At 44.4% G+C, this 27,255-nt stretch overlaps 1 protein-coding gene across 1 annotated transcript in view; it reads right to left on the bottom strand.

Moving 5' to 3' along the window:
• LOC124594324 (uncharacterized transmembrane protein DDB_G0289901-like) overlaps nt 1–27,255 on the bottom strand; it is a 433,352-nt gene that overhangs the window by 187,864 nt on the left and 218,233 nt on the right. The window contains exon 4 of the mRNA XM_047132687.1: nt 18,635–18,751. Coding sequence (XP_046988643.1) covers nt 18,635–18,751 — 117 coding nt within the window. The remainder of the gene's footprint in view (nt 1–18,634; nt 18,752–27,255) is intronic.

The following is a 27,255-nucleotide window of genomic DNA, read 5'->3' as shown; positions in this document are numbered from 1 at the left end:
TAGCAATTGATAATGGCGCCTTGCTAGGTCGTAGCAAATGACGTAGCTGAAAGCTATGCTAACTATCGTCTCGGCAAATGAGAGCGTAATTTGTCAGTGAACCATCGCTAGCAAAGTCGGCTGTACAACTGGGGCGAGTGCTAGGAAGTCTCTCTAGACCTGCCGTGTGGCGGCGCTCGGTCTGCAATCACTGACAGTGGCGACACGCGGGTCCGACGTATGCTAACGAACCGCGGCCGATTTAAAGGCTACCACCTAGCAAGTGTGGTGTCTGGCGGTGACACCACATTAAGTCCCATAGTGCTCAGAGCCATTTGAACCAATAGTGCCAGAACGGTGACGCTTGGTGTAGAGGGAGCAGGTTCAGATCTTGGAGACGGGAGAAATTTTCATCAATAGCGCTTGATAGACATGAGTAGAAGAGGTGACAGCAAACAGTTTCTAATCTCCACACTATTTACCGCTTTCCTGAGTTACATCTCATAGTTTAACAAAGTGCTTGAGGCAGTGATGATGATCCGTTCATCAGATGGGGACGTTGAGGTGGGAGGTACCCTGTGTGCTATTTGAGCGGAGTAGATTACGTGCTAGCCCCGTAGCTTTCCCTTCCTTTCATTTCACACACATTCATACCCACATGAAACAGCAGTACCATGGAAGTTATTACGCGACGTTCTAACAGATGTCCTATCATGCTGTCCCTTCCTGTTGTCAGTGTTTTCTGTATGTTCCTTTCTTCACCTATTCCACGCAGTACGTTCTCATTCCCTACCTTATCAGTCCACCTAATTTTCAACATTCTTCTGTAGCACCATACCTCAAATGCTTCAATTCTCTTCAGGTCCGATTTTATCACAGTCCATGCTTCACTACCATACAACGCTGTGCTCTAAACGTACATTCTCAGAAATTTATTCTTCGAATTAAGGCCTATGTTTGATACTAGCAGACTTCTCTTGGCCAGGAATGTACTTTTTTCCAGTGCTAGTCCTTGCTAAGTCCGTCACGGGCTATTTTTCTGCCTGGATACCAGAATTCCTTAACTTCATCTACTTCGTGACCATCAATCCTAAGTTTCTCGCTGTTCTCATTTCTTCTACTTCTCATTTCTTTCGTCTTTCTTCAATTTACTCTCAGTCCATGTTCTGTAAGTGTAGTCCTAAAGCATCGACTTCACACCGGCCACCGCATCGCCGCGAAGCTGCAACAAGAAGGCGCTGACCCGCAATCCAATGGAAAGATGTGTCAGTGCCACACCTCCAGGAAGACAAGAGTTCAGAGCCCCCTGTCAACGCTGATGTAACCAGTTGTCCATCGCTGGTCGGCTCAGTTCGGTCGCAGACTTCGAGAGCATCGGTACTAATAGGAAGCCTGCGTTCTGCGAGTAATAATAGAGAATAAAGTACTTGCATGTAGGAGGCACAGGAGAAGTTTAGTGCTTTTCTTTTTAGAAATGAAGTGTTGAATTAATCTTCAAATGATTTTGAATTCCTGCCTGCGGCCCTCGTAACTTCTCTCCTTCCCTGTTTGTGACGGTGCTGACTCCCGCAGTAGCCGACGTAACGTTGTGCTCATTAGACTGTCCATTCTATTCAGCAGATTCTGTAACTCTTCTTCAATTTTACTGAGGGTTGCTGTTGTTGTGGTCTTCATTCCTGAGACTGGTTTGATGCAGCTCTCCATGCTACTCTATCCTGTGCAAGCTTCTTCATCTCCCAGTACCTACTGCAATCTACATCCTTCTGAATCTGCTTAGTGTATTCATCTCTTGGTCTCCCTCTACGATTTTTACCCTCCACGCTGCCCTCCAATACTAAATTGATGATCCGTTGATGCCTCAGAACATGTCCTACCAGCCGATCCCTTCTTATAGTCAAGTTGTGCCACATACTCCTCTTCTCCCCAATACTGAGGGTAGCAATATCATAAGTGATTCTTGTCACTGATATCCTTTGGCCTTGGATTTTAATCCCACTCCTGAATCTTTCTTTTAATTCGATCACTGCTTCTTTGATGTGCAGATTGAACAGTAGTGATGAAAGACTACATCCCTGTCTTAGGCCCTTTTCAATGCGAGCACTTTGCTTTTGGTCTTCCACTCATATTATTTCCCCTTGGCTCTTGTACATGTTGTATATTACCTGTCTCTTCCTAAAGCTTACACTTAGTTATCTCAGAACTTCGAGCGTCTTACACCATTTGCTACAGTTGAAAGATTTTTCCAGGTAGACAAATCCTACGAAAGTGTCCTGATTTTTCCTTACTCGTGCTTTCATTATCAACCGCAACTTCAGAACCGCCTCTATGGTGCCCTATCCTTTTCTAAAGCCAAACTGGTCGTCATCTGACAGCTCCTCAGTTTCACTCATACTTCATCCCATGAATGGCTCTAAGCACTATGGGACTTAATATCTGAAGTCATCAGTCCCCTAGACTTAGAACTACTTGAACCTAACTAACCTAAGGACATCACACACATCCATGCCCGAGCCAGGATTCGAACCTGCGACCGTAGCAGCCGCGCGGTTCCGGACTGAAACGCCTAGAATCTCTCGACCACAGATGCCGGCCATACTGCAGCCAAATGACGTCATTGACAGAGGACTGCACGATGACCAATCAGCATATGTGTGGTCCGACAGTGCCCGAACGTGGAGCTGGTGAATTTCTTCCGACGCGTTCAGTGCTGTTGTTCATATCACGTGCCTCGAAATCGAATGTTTACATTTGTCCTGTGTATTGACAGCTTTATAAATAATGTATCAGTGGCTCGCCGGGACAGTAAGCGTGCCTGCCATTAATCACTCTGTGGGATACTTCTATCCTGGGAGCAGTAGGCCTTCTGGATTCCGCGCGGCGCCCCTGGGGCCCGCTACTGCGTTCATTAGGAGCCCGATCGAGTATCGACTGCGGCGCCGCGCCTGACGTGCCACTGAACCCGGACTCATCAATATGTATGGAGGCGCAACTGCTCGCCGGGGCGCTCCCATTCGCCGCCATTGCCGCCGTGACGCGGACAACCGCCGCCGCCTTGGACCGCAGGATCGCTCCTCCGGCCCCTTCCTGCCGCATACCTGTCACCAGCCGCAGCGACCGTAGCCGCAGATCACGTGTCTGGCGTCGCCTGGCTTTCACAGGTGCCGCGACCACACGGCGGCCGCATTGTTTGGGACCTGATGTCACGGCCGTGTTAAAGTCACACCCATACTAGTCTGAGAGCATTAGGCAATCTGTTGGAGGTCTCGCTGGATCCTTCTTCCTTATGGTGAAAAAGCCTCCTCTACTTGGATTTGCTCATTTGGAACCTCCATTCTCAATACGTTGTGTCGAGGTTGGTGACGATGAGAACACTGGCGATACTATTGGTAGTGTTATTCGGGGCTTTTTCACCATAAGGAAGAAGGAATCCACAAAATCGCCTCCCGACTTCATCTACATGCTTCAATCCCTTGAAGTTACCAAACTATCAGAAGGAAAGTACATTGCGAGAGAAACTGAGATATGCAGTTTCTAGTAATACAGGATTTGAACTGTCTTAAATTAGACTGAATCAGACTACAGGCATGAGATACTACAAAGACTTCCTCCAGAGGCTACTATTTTAATTTAAAATGTAAATATTTGTGAAAATATCAAATAGATGAAAACATAAGTAATTTAACACTGTAAATATGTTTGTAGATATCCTGTTTATATTTATCTTAAATGTGAATTACCATTTCATAAGATAATTTTAGTTTTCCAGTCAGTGTTATGTGGCCAGCATTTTTATTGTTGTAGTTGCTACTCTTCTTTCTTCCAAAGATTTGCTCATTTGTAAATTCCTGGATTACTACATATTGTTTCAGTATGCTAACTCAAGGTAGAACTGATTAAATAACGTTGTTGTTGTCATTGTTGTTACTGTTGTTGTTGAATCTTCAGTCCGAAGACTACTTTGATGCAGCTCTCCATTCTACTCTCTCCTGTCACGGTCGCCAAATTTAATATTTTTTGTGTGGGATCTAAAATTTAAAAAGCTCTCTCACACCGGCCTGATTTAGCTTCACTGATCAGGATAGTAAAAACATGCGTATGTTAAGGGAATTTTCATTCACAAAGCAGGCTTATCACATTCACACAGTTCAATACTATTCCATTCTGATTAAATTGAGCTTAACTTAAATTCCATAAGGCAGTGAAGTAATTTCGAAGTCTCGGTGCGACGAAAATTGTCAGTCGATCTCCTGGAAACATTTGTAATAATTATTAACTTTCGGTGATCACATAGGGAAGACCGGAGATCTGCTGGTAAGACCGTGTTAGCCTATTTATTTGAAGTAACTGGATATCTTGAGGATACAAAACGGCGGGTTCGTCCAGTGTAAATCAGACGTTCCCCACTGATCCCGTGCAACACAGCGTAGTAAGCAGACACTGTCTATAATAATCAGTTAAATAATACGCGAACACACTTACTTTAGTTTAGTTCATGTATTAAATTCCTTCTCATACAGAACCTCATCAAGATGGCGACTAGCTCAACAATACATATATATACATCCTCCTTCTTTCAAGACTAATCGGCAAGAAGTCCCCCATTCTTTTCATAAGAGAAAACATAGATAGCAGAGAAGCTATTCCATGGAGTAAATGGACGCTCCAAGGAATAATTGGGCTTGAAACTACTTTGCATTGATAATCGGTAAGATAAGAAGAGATATTTCGAGATATGTACTGAGTTATATAATTTATAAAATTTCTGAAAATATCGCGTAGAGACCGCTGCAAGAGACATTACACTGCCGCATACCTGTCACCAGTCGCAGCGACCGTAGCCGCAGATCACGTGTCTGGCGTCGCCTGGCTTTCACAGGTGCCGCGACCACACGGCGGCCGCATTCTTTGGGACCTGATGTCACGGCCGTGTTAAAGTCACACCCATACTAGTCTGAGAGCATTAGGCAATCTGTTGGAGGTCTCGCTCGTCTTTGTCCAGGGTCAGGTCGGAGTCGCAGCGGCCTGGCTTTATCTTCGTAATTTCTGTCGAGTATGTGTCGTGTAATACTCACTGCAGCCTGCCCGGCTAGCCGTGCGGTCTAACGCACGGCTTTCCAGACTGGGAAGGAGCGCCTGGTCCCCGGCACGCATCCGCCCCGGCGGACTTGTGTCGAGGTCCTATGAGCCGGCCACTCTGTGGATGGTTTCCAGGCGGTTTTCAATCTGACTCGGCGAATGCAGGCTGATTCCCGTTATTCCGCCTGAGCTACACTATGTCCGCGATTGCTGTGCAAACAAGTTCTCCACGCACGCGTACACCACAGTTACTCTACCACACAAACAGTTGTATCCACGGACCCAACCAACCAACTCGCACATGCGCGCCATGACCGTGACATCGCTGGCCACAGTTCCTGTCGCGGTCGTCGGCGTCTCAGGGCGTTACCGCCGACGGAAGAGGTCGCGCCATGGCTGAGCTCGGGTCCGCAGCGCCCCCTGCCTTTTGCATATAAGGAGGAGCGCTGACCCCGAGACGGACAGTCTATTGTCGAATATCTATTGCTAGCCTTTCGTGGAGTTTATAGCGGAGCCATTGCAGTGTGATATTTGCTATAGTATTCGACTAGGCTCAGTACACGGATTACTCTTGGATATTACTTGGACTTGTATTGCTGGTGCACGTTTCGTCAGAAATAAAGATAAGTTATCTCTTCATTCTAGCTGGCGCAATTCTTTTCATTAATTATTTTTCGGCCACCATGCATGTCACCTGCGCTTTATACAATTTGTGGTGGCTGCCCCAAAAGTACCGCCGAGCACCTTGGGTTTGGGGAGCCGTCACAAAACAAACATAGGGGTTACACTTGTCTGGTGTGAGACGTTCCCTGGGGGGGAGGGGGGGGGGGAGGGTTGTCCACCGGGGGCCGAACTGCGCAATAATCCTGAAAGAGTGGTTCAGTGTGGGGCGGCGGAAGGGTGCACTGCGGAAGTCGTCGTAGAGTTGTTGACCACTGCGGCTACGGCGGTGACGGAGCGTCTCCGTCGTTTCTAGGCCCCCGGTTAACATGCAGCACAATACTCAGTCCGCTTTTCTTTATTTGCGAATGTCCGCGGACGCCGTCTACGTGCTACAGCAATGTGTAGCCCACGTCATTTCACTACGAGAGGCAGCTATGCATCAGCCGGTAGGGAAAACGTGTTATTACTGGATGCGGTTCAATTTCCTATAATACGAAGTAAAGCTGTGATCGATCCGAAGATTGGCTTCAATGTTAGCTTTGCTGGCCTTCGTTGAGTGGGAGCTGATATGCCGCTGCCTACCTAATTGTAAAAAAAAACACACTAAGATTGTATATGATGCGTGTAAAAGATCTTTAATATAGGATGATTTTTTCTAAAACAAAATCTCGCAGTCTTATGCGTAAATAAAATTTGCCCGAAGTTACTACATTCATGTAGAAGATAAACATAATTTTGAAGTCGCATGAATTCTTTTGAGATAACCTGATCTTTGCTGATTGCATTCCTTAAGTTTCATTCACAGGCTGTTGCTGGAGTTTTTGCTAGAAGTACTGTAGGGACGCACACTGTTGCCACATTTAACCCCTTAACCCACGATTCAAGTTGCTTCGACCTGTGTCCAAAATGCAAACATGATCGCCCGGCCTACGAGACATTCCACAGTTCGATAAAACGGGAGGCCCCTTGCGGGGCAGGTCCGGCTGCCTTGGTGCAGATTTTATTACATTCGACGCCACATTGGACGACCTGCGCGCCGGATGAGGATGAAATGATGATGAAGACAGCAGAATACCCAGTCCTTGAGCGGAGAAAATCCCCGACCCAGCCGGAAATAAAACACGGGCCCGTGGGATAGCAATCCTCAAGCTGACCACTTTTTTTTTTGTCGTATTGTTTGGTCATTGCGGACGTCACATGACATCCGGTCAAGTTCGTTTGTTGATCCTTCCACTCAGTTTTTTATTACAGAGACCAACCGGATCTCTGACCGAACACGCGGAGCTACCGTGCCGGCTGTCACTCAGCTATGGCGTTGTACTTATCGTGCACGACTTACGGAGCGTAAGTGCATGCGTAAGATCCGGTTGATTTTGTTTTGTAAACTATCTGATAGAGAATCACAACCTCATCTAATAATTGTGTTATAAATTCCACAACAGATTTATTAGCAATCAATACAGTATACTATAAATAAATACCATTTATGTGGGCGGGATTAACTGAGCGGTCTAAGGCGCTGCAGTCGTGGACTGTGAGGCTGGTCCCGTCGGAGGTTCGAGTCCTCCCTCGGGCATGGGTGTGTGTGTTTGTCGTTAGGATAATTTAGGTTAAGTAGTGTGTAAGCTTAGGGACTGATGACCTTAGTAGTTAAGTCCCATAAGATTTCACACACATTTTTGAACCATTTATGTCCAATTCCTGAAAACACTCACAGATCACATAATTAGCACTCTTACAAAAAGCAGCTACACAATTCAAACGGTGTGAAACATGCGGGTACATGTAATGGAAATTTGCATCTCTTGCAGTCCCACGTTGTTTAACTACGCCGTTTAAATTTCCCGCGAACCTTACCCGACCGATGAGCCACGGGCCAAGCCCGTGCAGTTTACATTTCGCCCGACTGACGTATCACTGGCCACACTCGTGATGATCATATTTGGCCGGAACACTGGAGCACAAGTCTCACACGTGGTTGCAGGTTAAAGGGTCAATGCTATTGACTGAGACGTTAGTTTCTCAACGGAATAGACCTACGCTATCGAGATGTTTCTGATAATTAACTGCAGGGATCAAAGTACAAGTTAGTGCTATGGCGATGACAAAATGACTTCCTTCTCAAAAACGACCTGAATGGATGCGGGTCAAGTTAAACCTCGAAGCACTGCTGCGTATATATCATTCCAGAAATTTAATCTGCAGCCTTAAAAAGGTATTACGGAAGAAAGAATCGACAGATATTTTTCACAGGTGGGACGGCAAATTAGCTTTAGCGGCCGGTGGCGTTAAAGTTGGCGCGGCGGAAATTTATAGCGGCAGGCGGCAGTAGGCGAGCGCCCGTCTGGCTGACTGCCAGCACCCAGCAGCAGGCGCAACACAGCTGCCAGCGGCAGGGGATGGAACCACCGGCAGCCGCGTGGGGAAGTGTCGATACGCTGTGACAGTTCGTACGGCGGACCTCTCCTCACGAGGACACGGCAAGTGCCACCACCCCATGTCCCAGAAACTTCGCTTACTGGAAATGTGGTTAAAATAAGCGAACAAGTGTTTCGGCTAGGTAGATACTCGACCATGTCTGAGAAAACGACTGTCTAAGTTTCCGACCTAATTTACATGCCTTTTAGCGGACGATAATTTCAACCGCGGCAGTGACACAGTGGTCGTGGTCGTGGCTTCAGCCTTTTGCCGCCCGATTGTCGTTTTAATTTATTTTTTTCATTTATCTACCTATGTCCGTATAAGGTTACTACGCGAAAGTTTCTCACCAAATTAGGAGTAAAGGGCGTTATATTAACTGTAAAATTACAACTGCGTTACACAAAAGTGGGTACATTTATTATATAATATATGTGTGTTTGTAGCCGGCCGGTGTGGCCGTGCGGTTCTAGGCGCTTCAGTCTGGAACCGCGTGACCGCTACGATCGCAGGTTCGAATCCTGCCTCGGGCATGGATGTGTGTGATGTCCTTAGGTTAGTTAGGTTTAATTAGTTCTAAGTTCTAGGCGACTGATGACCTCAGAAGTTAAGTCGCATAGTGCTCAGAGCCAATTGAACCATTTGTGTGTTTGATTTTTCGAGGGTCACGGTCTTTTTAAATTCTCATAGTCTTCTATTTTGTTCTTATATCAATTTCTACATTAATTATTACGTACTGTTCTTATGTTTATTCTTTCAGAAGATGTCGTGCGTTTCCTTGGATGATACCGTTCGCAGAAACATTCGAAACATAGAAGTTCCGAATACCATGAGCGTCTCGCGAAGGCAGGTTTCCATAGTGACATTTCTTCGTACGAATCCCATCCGGAAAATAAAAATTGTAAACACTGATGGTGATTGCACGCGTTGGCAATATACACTAGCGAATTTCACCGAAAATGATTTCAAATAATTTTCTCAGTCATTTATTGCTCTTTTCTTCAATTCATTGGCCAGCCAATGTGGCCGAGCGGTTCTAGGCGCTTCAGTCTGGACCCGCGCGACCGCTACGGTCGCAGGTTCGAATCCTGCCTCGGGCATGGATGTGTGTGATGTCCTTAGGTTAGTTAGGTTTAACTAGTTCTAAGTTATAGGGGACTGATGACCTCAGTTGTTAAGTCCCATAGTGCTCAGAGCCATTCTTCAAATCATTCGCCAGACAGGCAATTGTTAGACGAATAAGAACAACGTTATTTCAACATGCATTGAAAAATATTCATGTAGTAGTCTTCTACGGACACGGGTAGACAAATGAAAAACAAATACAAAAATAAAAACAATCTACATCTACATTTATACTCCGCAAGCCACCCAACGGTGTGTGGCGGAGGGCACTTTACGTGCCACTGTCATTACCTCCCTTTCCTGTTCCAGTCGCGTATGGTTCGCGGGAAGAACTCAGGTTTCAAACACGGGGTACAAAAGAGTGGAGCCGTGGCACTACCTATTGCCCTACCGCAGCGGTTGACGTATTACGCTCTAAAAGGTGAATGTAATACCTCGAAAAGTTTTGACCGTCATTTTATCAGAAACGGTCAATTATCTACGGATAAGTCGAGACATGTGGTCGCCTATTTTGAACCTTATTTCACTGAGCGAAGTTTTGGGGAAATCGGGTTATGGCACTTGCCGTGTTCTCCGCACAGACACAGAGTCAGAGCTTGGTTCTGGTGGGAAGGGGAAGTGGAGGGGGAAGCGGAATCGTACAGATTTCCACTCCCCCTCTTAATATACAGTATTCTGCCGTTTTCCGCTAACATCAACACCTCAATCCATGAATCTGCGTCTGAGCTTTAGGCAATGATACACATGTTGAGACAGCACTAATGACGTCCGAACCACTGACAGACATAAAAATTGGTACCTATCGATAGTTGCTAAGTACTCACTCAAAAGAATAAGTTTTGATGCAACCCGTGGTGCCTTGGTTGGTTGCGCCGCTGCGTTATTCTTTTTATGGAAGAACATAATTCACCAAAGAACTACTTTTTTTTCGGTGTACGTTGCAGACCCGTTTCGAAATGTTTATTTCCATTCTCAACCTTAATTGTAAGATGTAAACTATCTCGGCCGGAAATGCCACACTTAATAAAATATTTCGGGTTATTATTCAGTCGTCAAATGAACTTCTGTGTGAGACCAAACGTTTCGTTACCATCTGTGGAGGACGCCTTCAAGGACGGATAGTAGCTTTTTCGAAAGTTCGCTGCTGACTGAAGTAAAATTCCGTTTCCGTGTGCGCCCTCGCAGAGGCGTGATGTCAGACTTTTTTTTTTTTTTTTTTTTTTCAAAACTCCAGCGCAGTTGGCCGTTGGCGGTCGACAGTGACCGACAACGGCCAATTGCACTCGAGTTTTCAACTCGTTACGGCGTCGTACTATGACGTTGTGCCAAAGTTACGTGACAGTCTTATTATTAGTTTAATTATGTATTGTGATGTATCACTGGAACTTATTTTGAGACACTGGGTTTTATGACATCCATGCTTTATTTTGTAATGTAAGGAAATTGTAGCTAAAACCTTTTTGCGTGCAAAAAATTTTACCTTTTGTTCCTAAGGTAGCATCATTTTATTTTTCGTGCACTATTCAGAATGGAAAAGCATTTTTCAAAACCGTTCGGAAAAGACAAAATCTGGTTGTTTGGGGGACTCTTTTTCTCTTCAAAATGTTGTGAGGGTTTTGCCATGTATGACAGTGTTTAAGATAATTTACTTTCAGTGTAATAGCTTGAAAATGTTAAGTCCTGCTGTCAGTTGGCATTTGTCACCACCTGTATGCAAGTTTTAAAGCTAAATAGTGTTCTGACAATTATAAAATAGTGGCAAAGTTCCTCAATCGATTAAACTTATTCCTGCCCGTATATGTAATCGGTATTTCGTTATGAACCTTTATGCTGTTTACAAGATATATATAATTTGGTCTTTGGTTCGAATTATACTTCGCTCCTTTCTGTATGACGGACAGAAGATCGTTAGCATCAGGCGCGTCTGTACGGAGGTGTCCGTGGACTGCTGCGTCGGCTATGGGCCGCTTAGTGTGACGTCACGAACACTGCTGGGTGGCCTTATTATACCGACGGTGTCGCCTAAGCTCAGTCTAGGCGCGCGAATTCCGTGCAAATCAGCGTCCTGAATTGTCGAAGGTTGAACGACCGCCACAGAAATAAGCTGTATATTGGACAGAATGACTTTACCTTGCACAAGAGCGAAGTCACGATCATAGCGTTCCAGACGTGCTAACTCCGTGAAGGACCGGCCAAGGATGTAGACGTTTTGGAAGAAGTCACCCACGGTACAGTATGTAGTTGGTAAGACGCAGGGCAGGATCTTTGAGCAGTATAACTGGTTATATGTTACTGCCTACAGTCAAGGCAGCAATAAACGACTGCGTTAATTCATTGTGATGCTGGTTAACCTTGATTTACAGTCGAGTGTCTCGTATGCTTGAGTGATGTAGGTCAACCTATCTGGCCGTTGAAATAATCCCACAGTTAAAAAGTCAGGCAGAATAAGCAAGCGAAAGTTTGAAATGCTATTTTGCAGTGAAGAGTACCACTTAACTATTGTTTAGGCCTACTGTGAACAACGGGCAACTGGAGATTTGTTTGTTTGTACCGCTTCTGGTTCTCTGGGTTTTTAATTAATTAAATTAATTTAATGAAGTCATTTATCTTTTCACTTATCTGTCTTTGAAATGTGTTTCTAACAGCACTGCGAAAGAGTACATGAAATTTTATTGGTTTACGAAGAAATTGCCTGTAGAAGTTCCAAGCCCATACAAAGAAGACATACATTGCACTCTTAAGCAACATACAATGATACACAGGTTCTCTAATTGTACAGCATGCATGCTGGAGATGACGCGAGACACTCTTTGACATGGGACTCGAGCTTCCTCACATTTTTGGCCATTGCCAAATTTTCCATGTATCTGATATCGCACAGAAGCGAAGAGAAATGAATATTCTATGTGACCCTATGAAATTTATGTTGCGAGATCTGGTTGTACGGATGGCCACAGCGTTGCATGACGATCGCTACTGGAGTCTTGTGGTAGCCATCAGTGTCAAAGTACAATTTTCAGTGTGGGGATATGTCATTTTGGTTTATTAAACGCGGTTGACGAAGCAGCTCACATGTAAGATACAAGTCTAACACTCTCGGACATATCAACCCCCCTAGTCCCAACAAATAATCTATTTTCGTAGCGAAAAGTGGTATGGAGGACATTTTCTTTTCTTGCACACTGTTCGTTTCCTTCTAGAGGATAAGAGTCATTGATCTCTCACATTCCGAAGTTATAGTTTACTTTGCTGCATTAGCGAAAATTATCTTAATTTCATGTTATTATTTTCAAGATTCGTTGCTGTCGTATTAGGGTAAATTCTAGAGCAAAAATGAATTCTACTCCAGCGCTACTTTCGTTGCACGATTCTTCTTTTTTGTTGTAGCTGCTTAATTCCGGGGCATAATCATTTACAGACAACTCTACAGGCTGTTAGTAGGTCTTTTGTTACAGCAGCAGTACAGCCTTTTTTCGGAGTGCTGCAAATTTGTTCCACGTTCCCTTCTCAGGCTAGGAGGCAACAACTTGATTTCCTGTTCCACAGAAATCCAATTTCTTAAATTAACTACAGCAAGAACCATTTGTCTCATGGTGGTTTGTTCTTAAACTTCAGAGAGCAATCTGTAAAATGATTACTAAATTATTCGCACGAAAATCAGACCATTTCCTGGTCTGTGGACTACATTCATTTCCTGTGGTAGAACTGTAGAGTAGACCAAAACAATCGACACTCGAGAAAATAATCAATTTGTTCCTTTGGACAGACAATTATAACGCACGGTGGAACACGATACCTGGCAATCACATTGATCCCCTTCGCACCTTCAAACGATCTTTCTCGTTAGTACCCACATTATTTTCGCCACTAAATACTTATAGCGTGTCCTGTCCTTCGTTTCGAAGAACCTACTACTGTTAGAACAGTATGACTTCTGCAGACTGGAGAAGATAAGCTGAGCCCGTGTGTTCAATGTCTGCGGCTGCAATCTTTCTCTCGACAAGATACTAATGAAAGTGGTCGCTATGGTCTTCCTTTAATCCATTGCGTAACATTTACAATATGTGTGACTGGACCGCCGGCCGATGTGGCCGAGCGGTTCTAGGTGCTTCAGTCTGGAACCGCGCTGCTGCTACGGTCGCAGGTTCGAATCCTGTCTCGGGCATGGATGTGTACGACGTCAAAATGTTCAAATGTGTATGAAATCTTATGGGACTTACCTACTAAGGTCATCAGTCCCTAAGCTTACACACTACTTAACCTAACTTATCCTAACGACAAACACACACACCCATGCCTGAGGGAGGGCTCGAACCTTCGCCGCTCGGCTAATCCCGCGTGGCGTATGATGTCCTTAGGTTAGTTAGGCTTGAGTAGTTCTAACTCTAGGGGACTGATGACCTCAGATATTAAGCTCCATAGTGCTTACTTGTTAGAGCCATTTGAACCATTCTGTGACTGGACCAACGAGTATTACTGCGCTGGTCTATGCGTTGATGAAGTTGGCACTGAAAGTAAGAGAGAATAATAAATCCTGTCCTGGTAGAACATGAAACATAAGGGGTTTGCGGAACTTAAACGTACTACACACGGATAGACTTTCATCGTGAGTGTCGTATGAGCTCACTCTGCAGAACATTATTGATACATTTAGCGTGTAATCCAGAACATTGGTGCACAATATGATGATCAGTATTGAGAGCCAATGTCTATCACTCCCTTGTCAACAAACAAGAAGAGATGAAAACGTTTTCTGGCACCGGGAAATTAACCTAAAACTTCTCGGCCATATTGCACTACCACAGCGCATTTAGTGGCTTCGGCGGGAGGGGACCGGTATCGCAACACGTGAACGCGGAAACGACGATGTGCGAAAGCGCATTCGACTAGTGTCAGCATCTGACATCAAAATACCATCATAAGAGCGCTTCGTTCCTTGTGACTGACGAAAACGTCGTTTTATGCAGCAGCCGCATTACAGAATCGTCTGATATTCTGATTGGTTTTTCGTGTCGCAGGATCCAACGGTGTCAGAAAACAACATGCGACGGACTTAGGGTACGGCTTTCCCGAAAAGAAAAAGAATGCGTGGTCTTGGATTTGTGTGGTAGGGCGGCCAGGGCAGTGACCTGGAACCTGTTTGCAACTAATGAACAGGCGGCACGCTCGCCGCCATTCGTCACCGTAATCTCACCTCACGATGCATTGCGCCCTCTGACGTCAGACAGCGTGCTATGGTGGAAATTAAGTCCGTGGCGAGTGTCTTGTATCTCTGTCACAGTTTGTATTTCGCTGTACGATGTCAACACCTGCAGAGCCTGTTTGCGGTAACATCACTTTTATTTCTCCCACCATTAAGGAGTAACGCTTTGGCAACGACAGATATTCTCTGAGAGTAAACACGATTCTACGGCGACTGGAATGACATTCTGAAGAGCCAAACGTTGTGGACGTAACAAGCCTCTAAAGACTAATTGCACCAACAACAACATACGTCAGGGAAGACACTCTTATGTACAGTCTATAAGAATAAGACACCAGCCCTTTCTAAATTAAGAACTAATTCTCAACGAACAATCAATTCACTCTTCAATAAATTCGAAACAATTCTATCATATCAACTTCACTTGTTAATAAGCATTTTGTTCGTTTAATCTCTCTAGTATGTGAATCCTGTCTATATGTTTAAGGGCAGAGGACTTTCATTATCCTTCCGTGTGTCTATCAACGTTTACACATTAATGTCTCTGACAATTCTGTTTTTTACATTGTATGTATTGTTTTGCCATATTATATTAAGTTCGAGCACTTGACCTTCCTTTTTCTTTTCTTTTTTTTACAAGCATATGATGCTTAGCAAGTTGAAAATATACGTGTTGTATTTGACTTAATGTACACTAAAACATTAACACTGAAACCACAACGTATTACCTTATTTACAGATCCTATGTGAATACACGACAAACCCGTCGTTACGTAAGCGAATCATCAACAAATTTGTTAACAATATAAATACCGGAAACTGCAATGAGTCACTTTTTTACTTCATAAGCGAATATTAAAAAAAGTGGCTGGCTGTAATTTTCTGTACTTAGGTTTAACAGACAGCCATGGGTTCATAAAATATCCATAAGGGATATGGTTAATAAGATTTGTTGCTTGCGTATTTTAAAATTGGTTCATTTACCGATTTTTTATTCATCTCACGGCATCTAACTACTAGTCGCACTATAAAGAGATTAATCCGTAATAGCTGATACCTGTCTGACGGGAGCAGACAACGCAGATTAGTGTCCTGTCGATGTTGCTGTCATTCAGGATGCGGCTCAGGTGTGACAAGAATAAAGAAGAAAACCAGCCGTCCCTTTTCAGATGAACCATCAGCACTCTCCTGAACAGATTCAGAAACTTCATGAAAATTCTAAACCTGGATGGTCGAGAGAGTTTTGACTTTCGTTCCCCTTCATGCTAATCTAATGTTAAACCACTGTGCCATCTCTCCCGGTAACAGGCGTCAGCAAGTACATTTTTCACTCAGCTATCAAGTTTCTTCGCAGAATGAATTAAAAGCTAAAGCGTGTCTGTTTTGTGTTTAAAAGTGAAAAGCCTCAAGTTTCATTCATGTAGGGAGACAGTGTTGACAGACATTTCTTAAGACATTTTATTTCCCTTCATGGCAAGCCTTCCTGGGCTTACTTTTCAGCAAAATAATGCCTTCCTGCTCACGGCGAGAGTTTCTACTGATTGTCTTCGTGCTTGCCAAACCATTTCTTGGCCAACAACGTCACCGGATCTTTCCCCAGTTGAGCAATGAAGCATTTTGGACAGGGCTCTCTAACCAGCTCGGAGTTTTGACGATCTAATGCGCCAACTGGAGGGAATTTGGTACTATATCCCTCAGGAGGATATCCAACAACTCTATCAAACAGTGCCAAGCCGAATAACTGCTTGTGCGAGGGCCAAATGTGGACCTACGCGTTGTTGACTTCTCAATATGTGGTGCTCTGTCTCTTGAATGAATCATCCAATTTTTCTGAAATCGTAATCATTTGTTTGTCTGTACATGTACGAGGGTCACTCCAAAATAAATGCACACTATTTTTTTTAATCCGTCTTTTATCCTACATGTTTGAAAGTTTTACAGTGTGTAGATACATCCTTTAGGAACACTATTTTCATTTCTTCACATAATTTCCATCCCTCTCACCTGCCTTACGCCATCTTGGAATCAGCGCCTGTATACCCCCACGATAAAATTGTGGACCAACCTATTGGAGCCACCGTTTGGCAGCGTGCACAAGGGAGTCATCATCTTCAAACCTTGTTCCACGAAGAGAGTCTTTCAGTTGATAGTCAGATGATAGTCACATGGAGCCAGGTCAGGACTGTAAGGCGGGTGTTTCACTGTTGTCCATCCGAGTTTTGTGATGGCTTCCATTGTTTTTTGACTGACATTTGGCCGTACATTGTCGTGCAACAGCAAAACATCCTGCTTTTGCCGATGTGCTCGAACACGACTCAGTCGAGCTTGAAGTTTCTTCAGCGTCGTCACAAATGCAGCAGAATTTATGGTAGTTCCACTTGGCATGATGTCCACAAGCAAGAGACCTTCGGAATCGAAAAACACCGTAGCCATAACTTTTCCAGCAGAAGGTGTGGTTTTGAATTATTTTTCTTCGGTGAATTTGCATGATGCCACTCCATTGATTGCCTCTTCGTCACTGGTGAAAAACGATGGAGCCATGTTTCATCACCTGTCACAATTCTTCCAACAAATTCATCTCCACAATTCTCGTACTGTTCCAAAAGTTCGCTGCATACCGTTTTTCTTGTTTCTTTGTGAGCCACTGTCAACATCCTGGGAAATCACCTGGCACAAACCTTTTTTAACGCCCACACTTCCAGTATTCTGCAAGCACTTCCTTCCCCTACCCCCACGCAGCGTGACAATGCGTCTGTCAGCAATCACCAATTCGTTAACTCTCTGCACATTGTCTGGAGTGTGTGCAGTAGGAGACCTGCCGCTGGGAGGACAATCCTCAATGTTGCCGTGTCCGCTTTCATCACGTAATCTGCTTGCCCACCGACTAACTGAAATGCGATCGAAAGCAGCATCTCCATACACCTTTTTCAACCTCTTGTGGATGTTTCACACTGTCTCGTTTTCACAGTACAGGAATTCTGTGTCAGCACGTTGCTTCTGACGAACGTCAAGTGTAGCAGCCACCTTGAAGACATGCTGTGACGGCGCCACTCATGGGAACAGGTTGAACTAAGTTTGAAAACAAGCGGGAAGGATGTATCTACACACTGTAAAACTTTCCCACAAGCAGAATGAAAACTTCATTTTTACAAAAATAGTGTTCATTTCTTTTGGAGTGACCCTCGTACATCATATCTACCGATTTCCGTCCCATTCGAATAATTCTTTCGTGGTGCGTCCTTTTTTTTTTTTTGTCTTAGAGTGTAGTTACATGAGTTTTCGTGTTTAACTGTGTTGATGTTCAGAGTAAGAGGTAGTGTAGTTAGGAAGTTAATTTAATAGCAGTGATTGCTTAATTGCCAAATAAGTTTTAATTTTTAAGTTCTCAAAAGTAATTTCGCGATAAATAGAGCATAAAGTTACGCTTTATTGTTTACTTAATAGAATGCAGAACCGTATGAGCAATACGCTGTGTCACACGCTCATCAGATGTATATTGATGTGAATTAATACATCATGCTCTAGCATGATATAATTCTTTAATGAAGCAGTGTTCGCAAAGATCTTAATTAAAAGTGTCTTCTTTGGTATAAAAACAACAGATATAAACAAATATACATTAATAGCTGAGCCTAATGAATCATCAGGACGTTAAACGGTGAAACCCAGGGAGTATAATTAGCGTAACAGGTTTAGAAGGCTAATTATCAAGCGGGAAACGTGTTCCTTCAGTTCCTGTTTTCTTAATCTGCGTGCCCGTTGGAGATTTATATCACGTAACTGTAATTAACGTAAAGCAGTTCATCATATTTCATTGATATTTTAGACTACAGTTTTTTTATACATAGACTTCCACATGGCTGTACTAGCGCTCCGCTTCGACAGAATGTTTCCTAAAGTGAGATACTAGAAAACTGGCTCATTTAAAAGCGTTGTAACCATTTATCATTTGTCACGAAACGTCTAGCCTGTAAAAGAAAGAAATAAAAGTACGTAGACAGACTTATAAACATCTTTCCACTCTTGAGAGTCTAGTTCGAAACCCTTACCATTTACGTGACGGAAGATTCGTGTGACAATAAGTGTCTTGAGTTACACATCGTTAAAATGACTCAGAAAAAATCGTCTTGTCCCTCTAGACACCCAGTGTTGCGTACATTCGGTACTCACCTTGGGCACTGGATTTTACAATCTGTCTTCCCCCGCACCACTTTCGAGACTTGAACAGCGTTTCCACGTGGTCTGGCGGCCGTCCACTTGTTTTCCCGCTTATTGAGTGTGCAGTCCCTGAAAAGGAAACAGACACCACTGTAGACACGTAATTATTCGTACACGGCTGAAACAAACTGAAATATGATAGTTAACAACATATTATTCATCTACCTAAACTTTAATAGTTTTTCCTTTCTGCTTATTATCGAATGTTTGCTGACCTGCTTATTAAAGGAAAAGTGCTTGTAGTTTGGTATAGCGTCTACTGCCTCATTAGTCACATAATTCTGACAGCAGAATACCTGGAGTTTAACAGTAAAATAAACGCTCAAGAACGGTTTCATTCAGAACAGAAGGCACAGAGTAGCTTTTATGCATTGCATTCCGTTTTCTGTAATCTGGATGACCAACTCGCTTGCAGCTTTTTAATACTGTCAACGTTAAGCCGTATGATGAGCCATATAAGACTGGCGTTGTCCAGGTACTGACTGGCACTTTTGAACAGCAGAGATTAGTTCTGGAAAAATGAAACCGAGTTCTCAGCGATTTCCGTGGACGGTCACAGCTCCTATGTTACCTTGCATGTAGGAATGTAAAGCAAAATTAATTACAAGCTTAAATTTATTGTAAGAATCCTAAAGAACTAAATTTACGCATGAAAGCTGTCGCTGACAAAACGCTCGTTTCATCACTTGTTAACCATTGTTAGACGATTTCGCACCCTTACCCAATTGGATTGATTGAAGAGGTAGAAAAGTTTCAAAGAAAAGTGCTCACAAAAATGCAACGGGAGACATTACAAGAAAGACATTGTGCGAAGAGGAGAGCCTTAAGTATAAAATTCAGAAAGCTCCTGGTCCAGACCGTGTCAAAAAACGTACCACTTTCTGCGATTTACGAACAACGCTAAAATCTGAGAAAAAACGGATCGTACATCATGCGGAGTGTAGAAGTAGACGTAAATAAAATATTCGTGTTATCAGCTGCTCTTGGACCGAATGCACTATTCGCTTTGTAATAATTCTTCACAAACTGTTCTGTTTCTGTCTTATCAGTAAACACCACCGTACATCCTTTTTCGAAGACGGTGCTTTCATTTAGCTTCAAAGCCCGACCACTCTGCAGGCAAAAGATGGTGTCAGTTACAGGAGCCTAAGTGTCCAAAAGGGCGACAGTGAGAAGCGCAAGAAAGACAGATGAGATTACTCAGCTGCCTGTTGAGTGTCAGCTGTCTCTGCTTAATGACGTGGCGACACCTGCTGGTGGAAATGTGTGAAGAGCACACGGTACCGCAATGTGACGTGAGTACCGGTACGTTGCAATGCGATCTGCGTATTTGGTTTCACAGATCAGACATGTCTACTCGAGTAACACGTTCTGAAGAGCTCCCAGGACATCACCTTTACCGTACACAGTCGCAGAGCTACAGAGTTTAAACAACACAGTAATATGCTCCTGTAGGTGTTGCTGTGTCCAAAAGGCTATCGCTAGAGATCACTGTAAAGCACTTTTCTTCATTGTTGGTTAAATCCATACATGAGGTGGACTGTCAATAGCCGTTGCTGTTTTTGAATGTATTCTTTAAAAAAATTAGAAGGAGGTTTACTACGGAGAGAAGGAAGAATCGAAAACGTGTGGCTAAAATTTACTACAAATACATAACGTAAAGGGTTGTCAGAAATCATTTGCTCTTCTCCAGCGTTCGTTACCATCTATAAATAGTTGAGAACTTGTTTTCGTATTTATAATGCTAAATTTAGGAAATGCGGTCAACAAGAAATCGTTCAGTTTACACAGTGGCTATGTTGTAATAGCAATGAGAGTTTTTATGATGATGTAAATGATGACTTCGACGACGTTGGTAAAGGAGGATTGGCTACGGTGAGCATTCTAACTACTGAAGATTGTGACGAATCGTTGTGTGGGCCACTCCTGCTGTGGTATCTGATCTGGAGGAGGAGAATAGAACAGGGGATATGGTCGTCATTTATGACTTGGGGTCGGGTGTAGGGTATGGATTCAACTGTTTTTTTTCTGGCGCTGTTTTTAAGAAAGTTGCAAAGGTGCTAATAACATTCTTGAGGGTGTGTGATCGATTCATATGTGATGAAATCGCCAACATTCCGGCAGCTAGTGCAGGCAGTCTTCGTCAATCTGAAGATTGCCTGTACTATTAGCCAACTCATGACTCAGTCATCCGACCAGAAGAATATTATTAAAATTGACTCCAGCTGCGAAAACCAGCGATCTTATAAAAGTGAGAAGAAAACGGTGAGAATGGGTATACCAGGTGGAGTTGTTAGAGATGTATCCGGGAGGTACTATTTCCAATACGAACGACAAATTCCCTCCTAGATTTCGGTATCTGGGAGAGGAAACGTACTGAAATTTCCTTTAGGTGGGATCTACGTCTATGAGGATGGAGAGGAGGAGGGATATGCGAATGCAGTCTAGGATTGCTTCATACGTAAATGTGAACACCACTCATGGATTACGTCTTATTTAAGGGCTGTTCCGACTAGTCAACTGCTGACTACAAGGCAGTACGAGGAGCGATGTGCGATCACGGGACATGTGATCATCATGTCACAAATCCCTCCAGCCGTTATTGCCAGTGGGTCAATCCTGATGCTGCCACTGTTTCTTTATTCAAGCAGCTCCTCATTTGGCCTCACAAGGGCTGAGTGGACCCCGTCCCAAACCTCCCTACCTCAGAAAAAAACCTCAGGGACTGAAAATCGAAGCCAGGTCCTTCTGCATCGAAGGCAACGATGCCAACCACTCAGCTACAGAGTCGGTTAAGAGTGCTTAATATACGGAAATATGGGATGCTGATTGTTAGCTACAAGAAGTTGTCAGTTTTCCGAAACGGTTGTAAGTAGTTTAGAACAGGTAAGAACTTAATTGTCTGATTTACGAGGTGTGTCAGGGGACGCGTTGTGCCTGGCGTTCGACAACATGAAGCGAAGAGCTTCACTAACGAAATGCAGATCCCGGGAAACTTGGACGGAAAGACGGGTCGTATAAGAGGTTTTTCGATGCTTAGAACTGTTGAATAGTATAATTCCCTCGTTCAGCAACGTTAGCAACTGTCTACTGTTATAATATAAAATTTTATCACTGACAAAGACTTTAAGTGTTGTGTCCTGCCATATTTCCGGATTGCAGAGACGAAAATGAAAAGTGTTGCAGTACGAACGCCTTGATCATCCGTTATTAAACTCCTGCGGATGGAGAGTGGTGTGAGAATATAATGGGTGTGACTACCGTTGTTAGAAGTTCTCAGACGGATATCGCAACACAGCACGCTCAAGGTGAGCACGTGTAGCTTATCACGATGCTTCGGACTTTGAAGAAGGTCGAACCATTGGCATGGGGAACATAGTAGCGTCATATTTACACGCCGTACGTAGAGTTGGCTTTAGTGCAACGATTGAAGGACGTGTGACGACGAGACGGACTCAGAAAAACAGTGCGACAAGAGCAGCAGGCAGAAGGACTGTGCCACGAGTAGATCATAGGACTATTCGGCTGACTCTGACGAATATTCGAATGAGAACATCTGCAAGCAGGGCAAACGTTACAGTCAGTCGCTTCTAACCCACGGGAACAGATTATTGGAAATTAGGTTGACGCCTCGAGTTGTCATCTGTCGTTTTCCACTGAAGTCATATAACTGACAACGGAGACCTGCAAAGTGTAGAGCCAGCGGAGACTATGAGAGGCCGTCTGTGGTGTTAGCGATTAGTCTCCGTTCTCTCTGTGGTGGCCTGATCGACGCCAATGTGTCCGTAGACGACCTGGTGAAAGGTCGCAGGAAGCAGCGATTCTCAAGAGCCACACATCTCCAACTACTGACATCATGATATGAGTCTATGACAAATGGACTGGTCTGGTAATTGTTGATTGGAGGCTGATGCTTACCAACATGTGACAATAATAAACTCTGCCGGCACGCTCAGGATGTTGCTGTTGTGGACTGGTTTGATGCAGCTCTCCATGCTACTCTATCCTGCACAAGCCTCTTCATTTCCGAATAACTAGTGCAACCTACATCCTTCTGAGTGTGCTTACTGCATTCATCTCTTGGTCTCCCTCTACAATTTTTAACCTGCACACTTCCCTCCAATACTAAACTAGTGATCCCCTGATGTCTCAGAAAGTGTCCTATCAAGCGATACCTTCTTTTAATCAAGTTGTGACACAAATTTCTTGTCTCCGCATTTGCTTTCGGTGTCTCCTCATTAATTACGTTATCCACCTACCTAATATTCAGCATTCTACTGTAGCAACACATTTCAAAAGCTTGTGTTCTGTTCTTGTATAAACTGTCTATCGTCCATGTCCAGCCAAATATCTTTAGAAAAGACTTCATAATGCTTAAGTCTATAGTCGATGTTAGCAAATTTCTCTTCATCAGAAACGCTTTCCATGCCATTGTCAATCTGCATTTTACATCCTCCCTACCTCGGCCGTTGATAGTTATTTTGCTGGCCGAATGGCAAACCTCATCTACTACTTTAAGTGTCTTGTTTCCTAATCTAATACTCTTAGTATCACCTGATTTAATTCAGCTACATTCCATTATCCTTGTTTTGCTTTTGTTGATGTTTATCTTATATCCTCCTTTCAAGACACTGTCTGTTTAGTTCAACTGCTCTGCCAAGTCTTTTGCTGTCTCAGTTACAATGTCATCGACAAACTTCAAGCTTTTATTTCTTCTCTCTGAGGATACTAAGTGATATATTCCATCAGGATAATGCAAGACCCCATGCTGCAGTTTACACCACAAACGGCTTCGGGAATAAAAGGAACATTAAATGGCTTGCCCAGGCCCCTTATTTATTAGCCAGAGGTCGTATCTGGAATCCCATGGGAAGACGTTTGCTTCCGACCAGCGTAAAGCCAGCAGTCCTTATAAACGACGCATCATACGTTTCAGACATGGCAAGAAATTCCTCAACACGATCTTTTGAGGCTGGCTGCTCCCACGCCACAAATACAAGAGTATATTTCGTGACTGTGGAGGCCATGCCTCATACTGATGTTGATACTGTCCATCACTTCCGACTAGAAAGAAAGTATATTTATTTAATACCGGTTACGTGATGAACATCTCCGCAATGCTTGATAAATATTGGACCGATGCTTCATGGTATAACACCTATTTCCGTCAGAATAGAAGAAAGAGTTGGGCGCTGTTCCATCTGACGAAAAGCTGAGTGTGAACAGCGGATGTAAACAAGTGGCGCGTAGCTGATTGCTGTGGCGGGTCGCGTTGCGACAGTACGGCCACGGGACCACGTGTGAGGTCAACGGCTGGCAGCGCCAGCTCCTGCCTCCTTCTCTTCCCGTCCCCGACGTGACAGCGCGGGCACACGCCGCGTGCGACAGGTCGCCCACACCCACCGCCACGGGACCACGCCCTCCCACCAGAGGCCGTCCGGCCTCCCAAACCTCTACAGCACAACTCGTGACACTGCGTTTAAAAGTCCACCAGACATCAAGGAAATATACTCGTGAGAAAAACTTAATGACGAACTTAAGTTTCGCATGATGTGTTGGTTGGTTTGGAGGAAGGGACCAAACAGCGAGTCATCGGTCACATCAGATTAGAGAGGATGGGGAAGGAAATCAGCCGTGCCAAATCAATGGAACCATCCCGGCATCTACTTGAAGCAACTTAGGTTCCATTGGTTCAAATGGCTCTGAGCACTATGGTACTTAACACCTGAGGTCAACAGTCCCCTAGAACTTAGAACTACGTAAACCTAACTAACCTAAGGACATCACACACATCCATGCCCGAGGCAGGATTCGAACCTGCGACCGTAGCGGTCACGCGGTGCCAGACAGAAGCACCTAGAACCGCTCGGCCACCACGGCCGGCAGCAACTTAGGGAAATCGCGGAAAACCTAAATCAGGATGGCCGGACGCGGGTTTGAACCGCCGTCCACCCGAATGCGAATCCAGTTTACTAACCGCTGCGCCATCTCGCTCGGTCACGTGATGTGTCAATGATAAGCAACATAGCTCGATGAGGGACCGTACACAGAAAGAACTGCTACAGTATACCACACAAGGAAACTGAAAAAAATACGCAACGAGACAAATAGAAATGACACTTTTATTCAAAGACAATAATTACGCCTAAGTCATCGCATTAATGGTGGTCCCCTGGACATTACAAAAGGCGGGACATGGTTCCTGTGGTGTCACAGTCGGACACCACACTTGCTAGGTGGTAGCCTTTAAATCGGCCGCAGTCCGTTAGTATAAGTCGGACTCGCGTGTCGCCACTATCAGTGATTGCAGACCGAGCACCGCCACACGGCAGAGACTCCCTAGCACTCGCCCCAGTTCTACAGCCGACTTTGCTAGCGATGGTTCACTGTCTACATACGCTCTCATTACCAGAGACGACAGTTTAGCATAGCCTTCAGCTACGTCATTTGCTACGACCTAGCAAGGCGCGATATTCAGTTATTATATGTCTTCTGAACAGATAAGATTGTGAATCATGTAGCGTCAAGAGCGACGTTCCTCATTAAAGGATTAAAGTTAAGTATCAAACTAATTACGTCCGCTTTCTGAATTCTAATTCCTTGTCATGTTCCAGACCTCACGTCAGTAGAGTCCTTCCCTCCTCACACCAGCCTGCGTGAGCTGAAACACGTGCATTTCGGCCCCCACTAGTAATACGGTGTTGGCTCTTCTGCCAACACAACAGTTCCTGACAGGGTGTACGACCACCGTGGACATCAGTGCGTACCCTGAAACGTGTACCTATGCTGGTCACAAGGTTGATGAGTTCTTGTGAGAGGGCGTTCCATTCCTCCACTAGAGTGTTTTACAAATTATGGTTGGTCGTTGGTGCATGTGGAAGTGCTGCGATACGTATACCCAACGCTTCATACGCGTGTTTAATGGGATTTTAATCGAGGGGGGGGGGGGGGATGGCAGCGTACAGGCCAGTCCATTCCCCGAACGTACTCTCCTTCAAGGAGGTCCGCCACCTGTGCTGTTCAATGTGGACGCGCGTTGTCAACGATAAAAGAGAAGTCAGAGCCGAATGCACCACTGAAAAGATGCACACGCGTAAGGAGAGCAGAATCACAACAACGTTGGCTGGTGAATGTACCGTGTTCAAACATATGGAGGCCAGTACGCCTATGCGACATTATGCCTCCCCTGCAACGTAACACGCAGTCCCCCAAAACGATCCTATTCGACAATGCTGAACGTGCCCTCATATGGCGAGAGGTGGGAACACGTAATTCATCCGTCAACATTATTGAACATGATCCCATCTAGCACGTGTGGGATGTATTGAAGTACGTCCACATGCACCAACGACCGATCAGCACTTGCCGGCAGCGCTGGTGGATCGGTGGAACGCCCTATCCCCTTACCAAACTTGTGACCAGTATTGAAGAATGTTGAAGAGATGCATTATCGTCCGCGCACATCACACACTATTAAGAACCATGACCATTCTATTTTAATGTACAGAGGACCACCATGATTGGCGGTTACCTCAATGCCACTGCTGTCTTTGAAGAAATGTGTCACTTCTGTTGGTCTTGGGGCGTATTGCTTTCAGTTTCATTCTGTACTGTACTGTACTGTACTGTACTGTAACAGTTCTTTCTATGCACGATCCAAGTTTCATAGGGATATGTTACTAAACAGTGCCGTATCATGGGAAAGTTACTTTCCCAAGCTGCGACATGGTCGCTAATAAAACAGTGACCCAAATATAGAACAAATTTCCTTTACTTTACGTCTATGGTCACATTTTTTTGTCATCAGAGTACCGGTTTCGGTCTATAATGGCCATCTTTAATAAAACAGATCTGAAAATGGTCATTATAGACCGAAACCGGTAGCCTGATGACAAAAAAAAAAAAAAAAAAAGAAAAGAAATTGTGACCATAGACGTAAAGTAAAGGAAATTTAAAGTACTTTCATCCTTAAGTTTTGCACACCATTGTACATAGTACAGTGTGGAGACACTACAAACACGATGTGAAGGCAGGGACAGGTTATTCACGTATCAGAAGCACATGTAAATTTACATCTACATCTATATTCCGCAAGGTACATGATGGTGTGTGGTGGAGGGTACTTCTGTTCCATTCACGAATGTTGCGTGGGAAGAATGACTGTCCGTAAACCTTCGTATTAGCTCTAATTTCTCCAATACTGTCGTCGGGGTCGTTTCGCGAGACGTGTGTGGGAGACACTAATACGTCGTCGACTCTTCCCGGAACATACTCTCCCGGAATTTCAACAGTAAACCTCACTATGGTGCACAACACCTGTTTTGTAGAATCTGCTACTGGAGTTTAGTGATCATCTCAGTAACGTTCTCATACGCACGAAACGATCCCGTGACGAATCACGCCTCTCTTCGTTGGATCTTGTCTATGGCTTCTAATAATGCAACCTGCAAGGGTCGCAGACTGATGAGGAACAGATAAGAATCGGTCGAAAGTTTTGTAAGCCACTTGATTCGCAGATGAATTCTATTCCCTTAAGGCCGGCCGGTGTGGCCGTGCGGTTCTAGGCGCTTCAG

The sequence above is a fragment of the Schistocerca americana genome, chromosome 2, assembly GCF_021461395.2.
Source record: "Schistocerca americana isolate TAMUIC-IGC-003095 chromosome 2, iqSchAmer2.1, whole genome shotgun sequence".
Lineage (NCBI taxonomy): Eukaryota > Metazoa > Arthropoda > Insecta > Orthoptera > Acrididae > Schistocerca > Schistocerca americana.
This window is presented reverse-complemented; position numbering and strand designations above follow the sequence as displayed.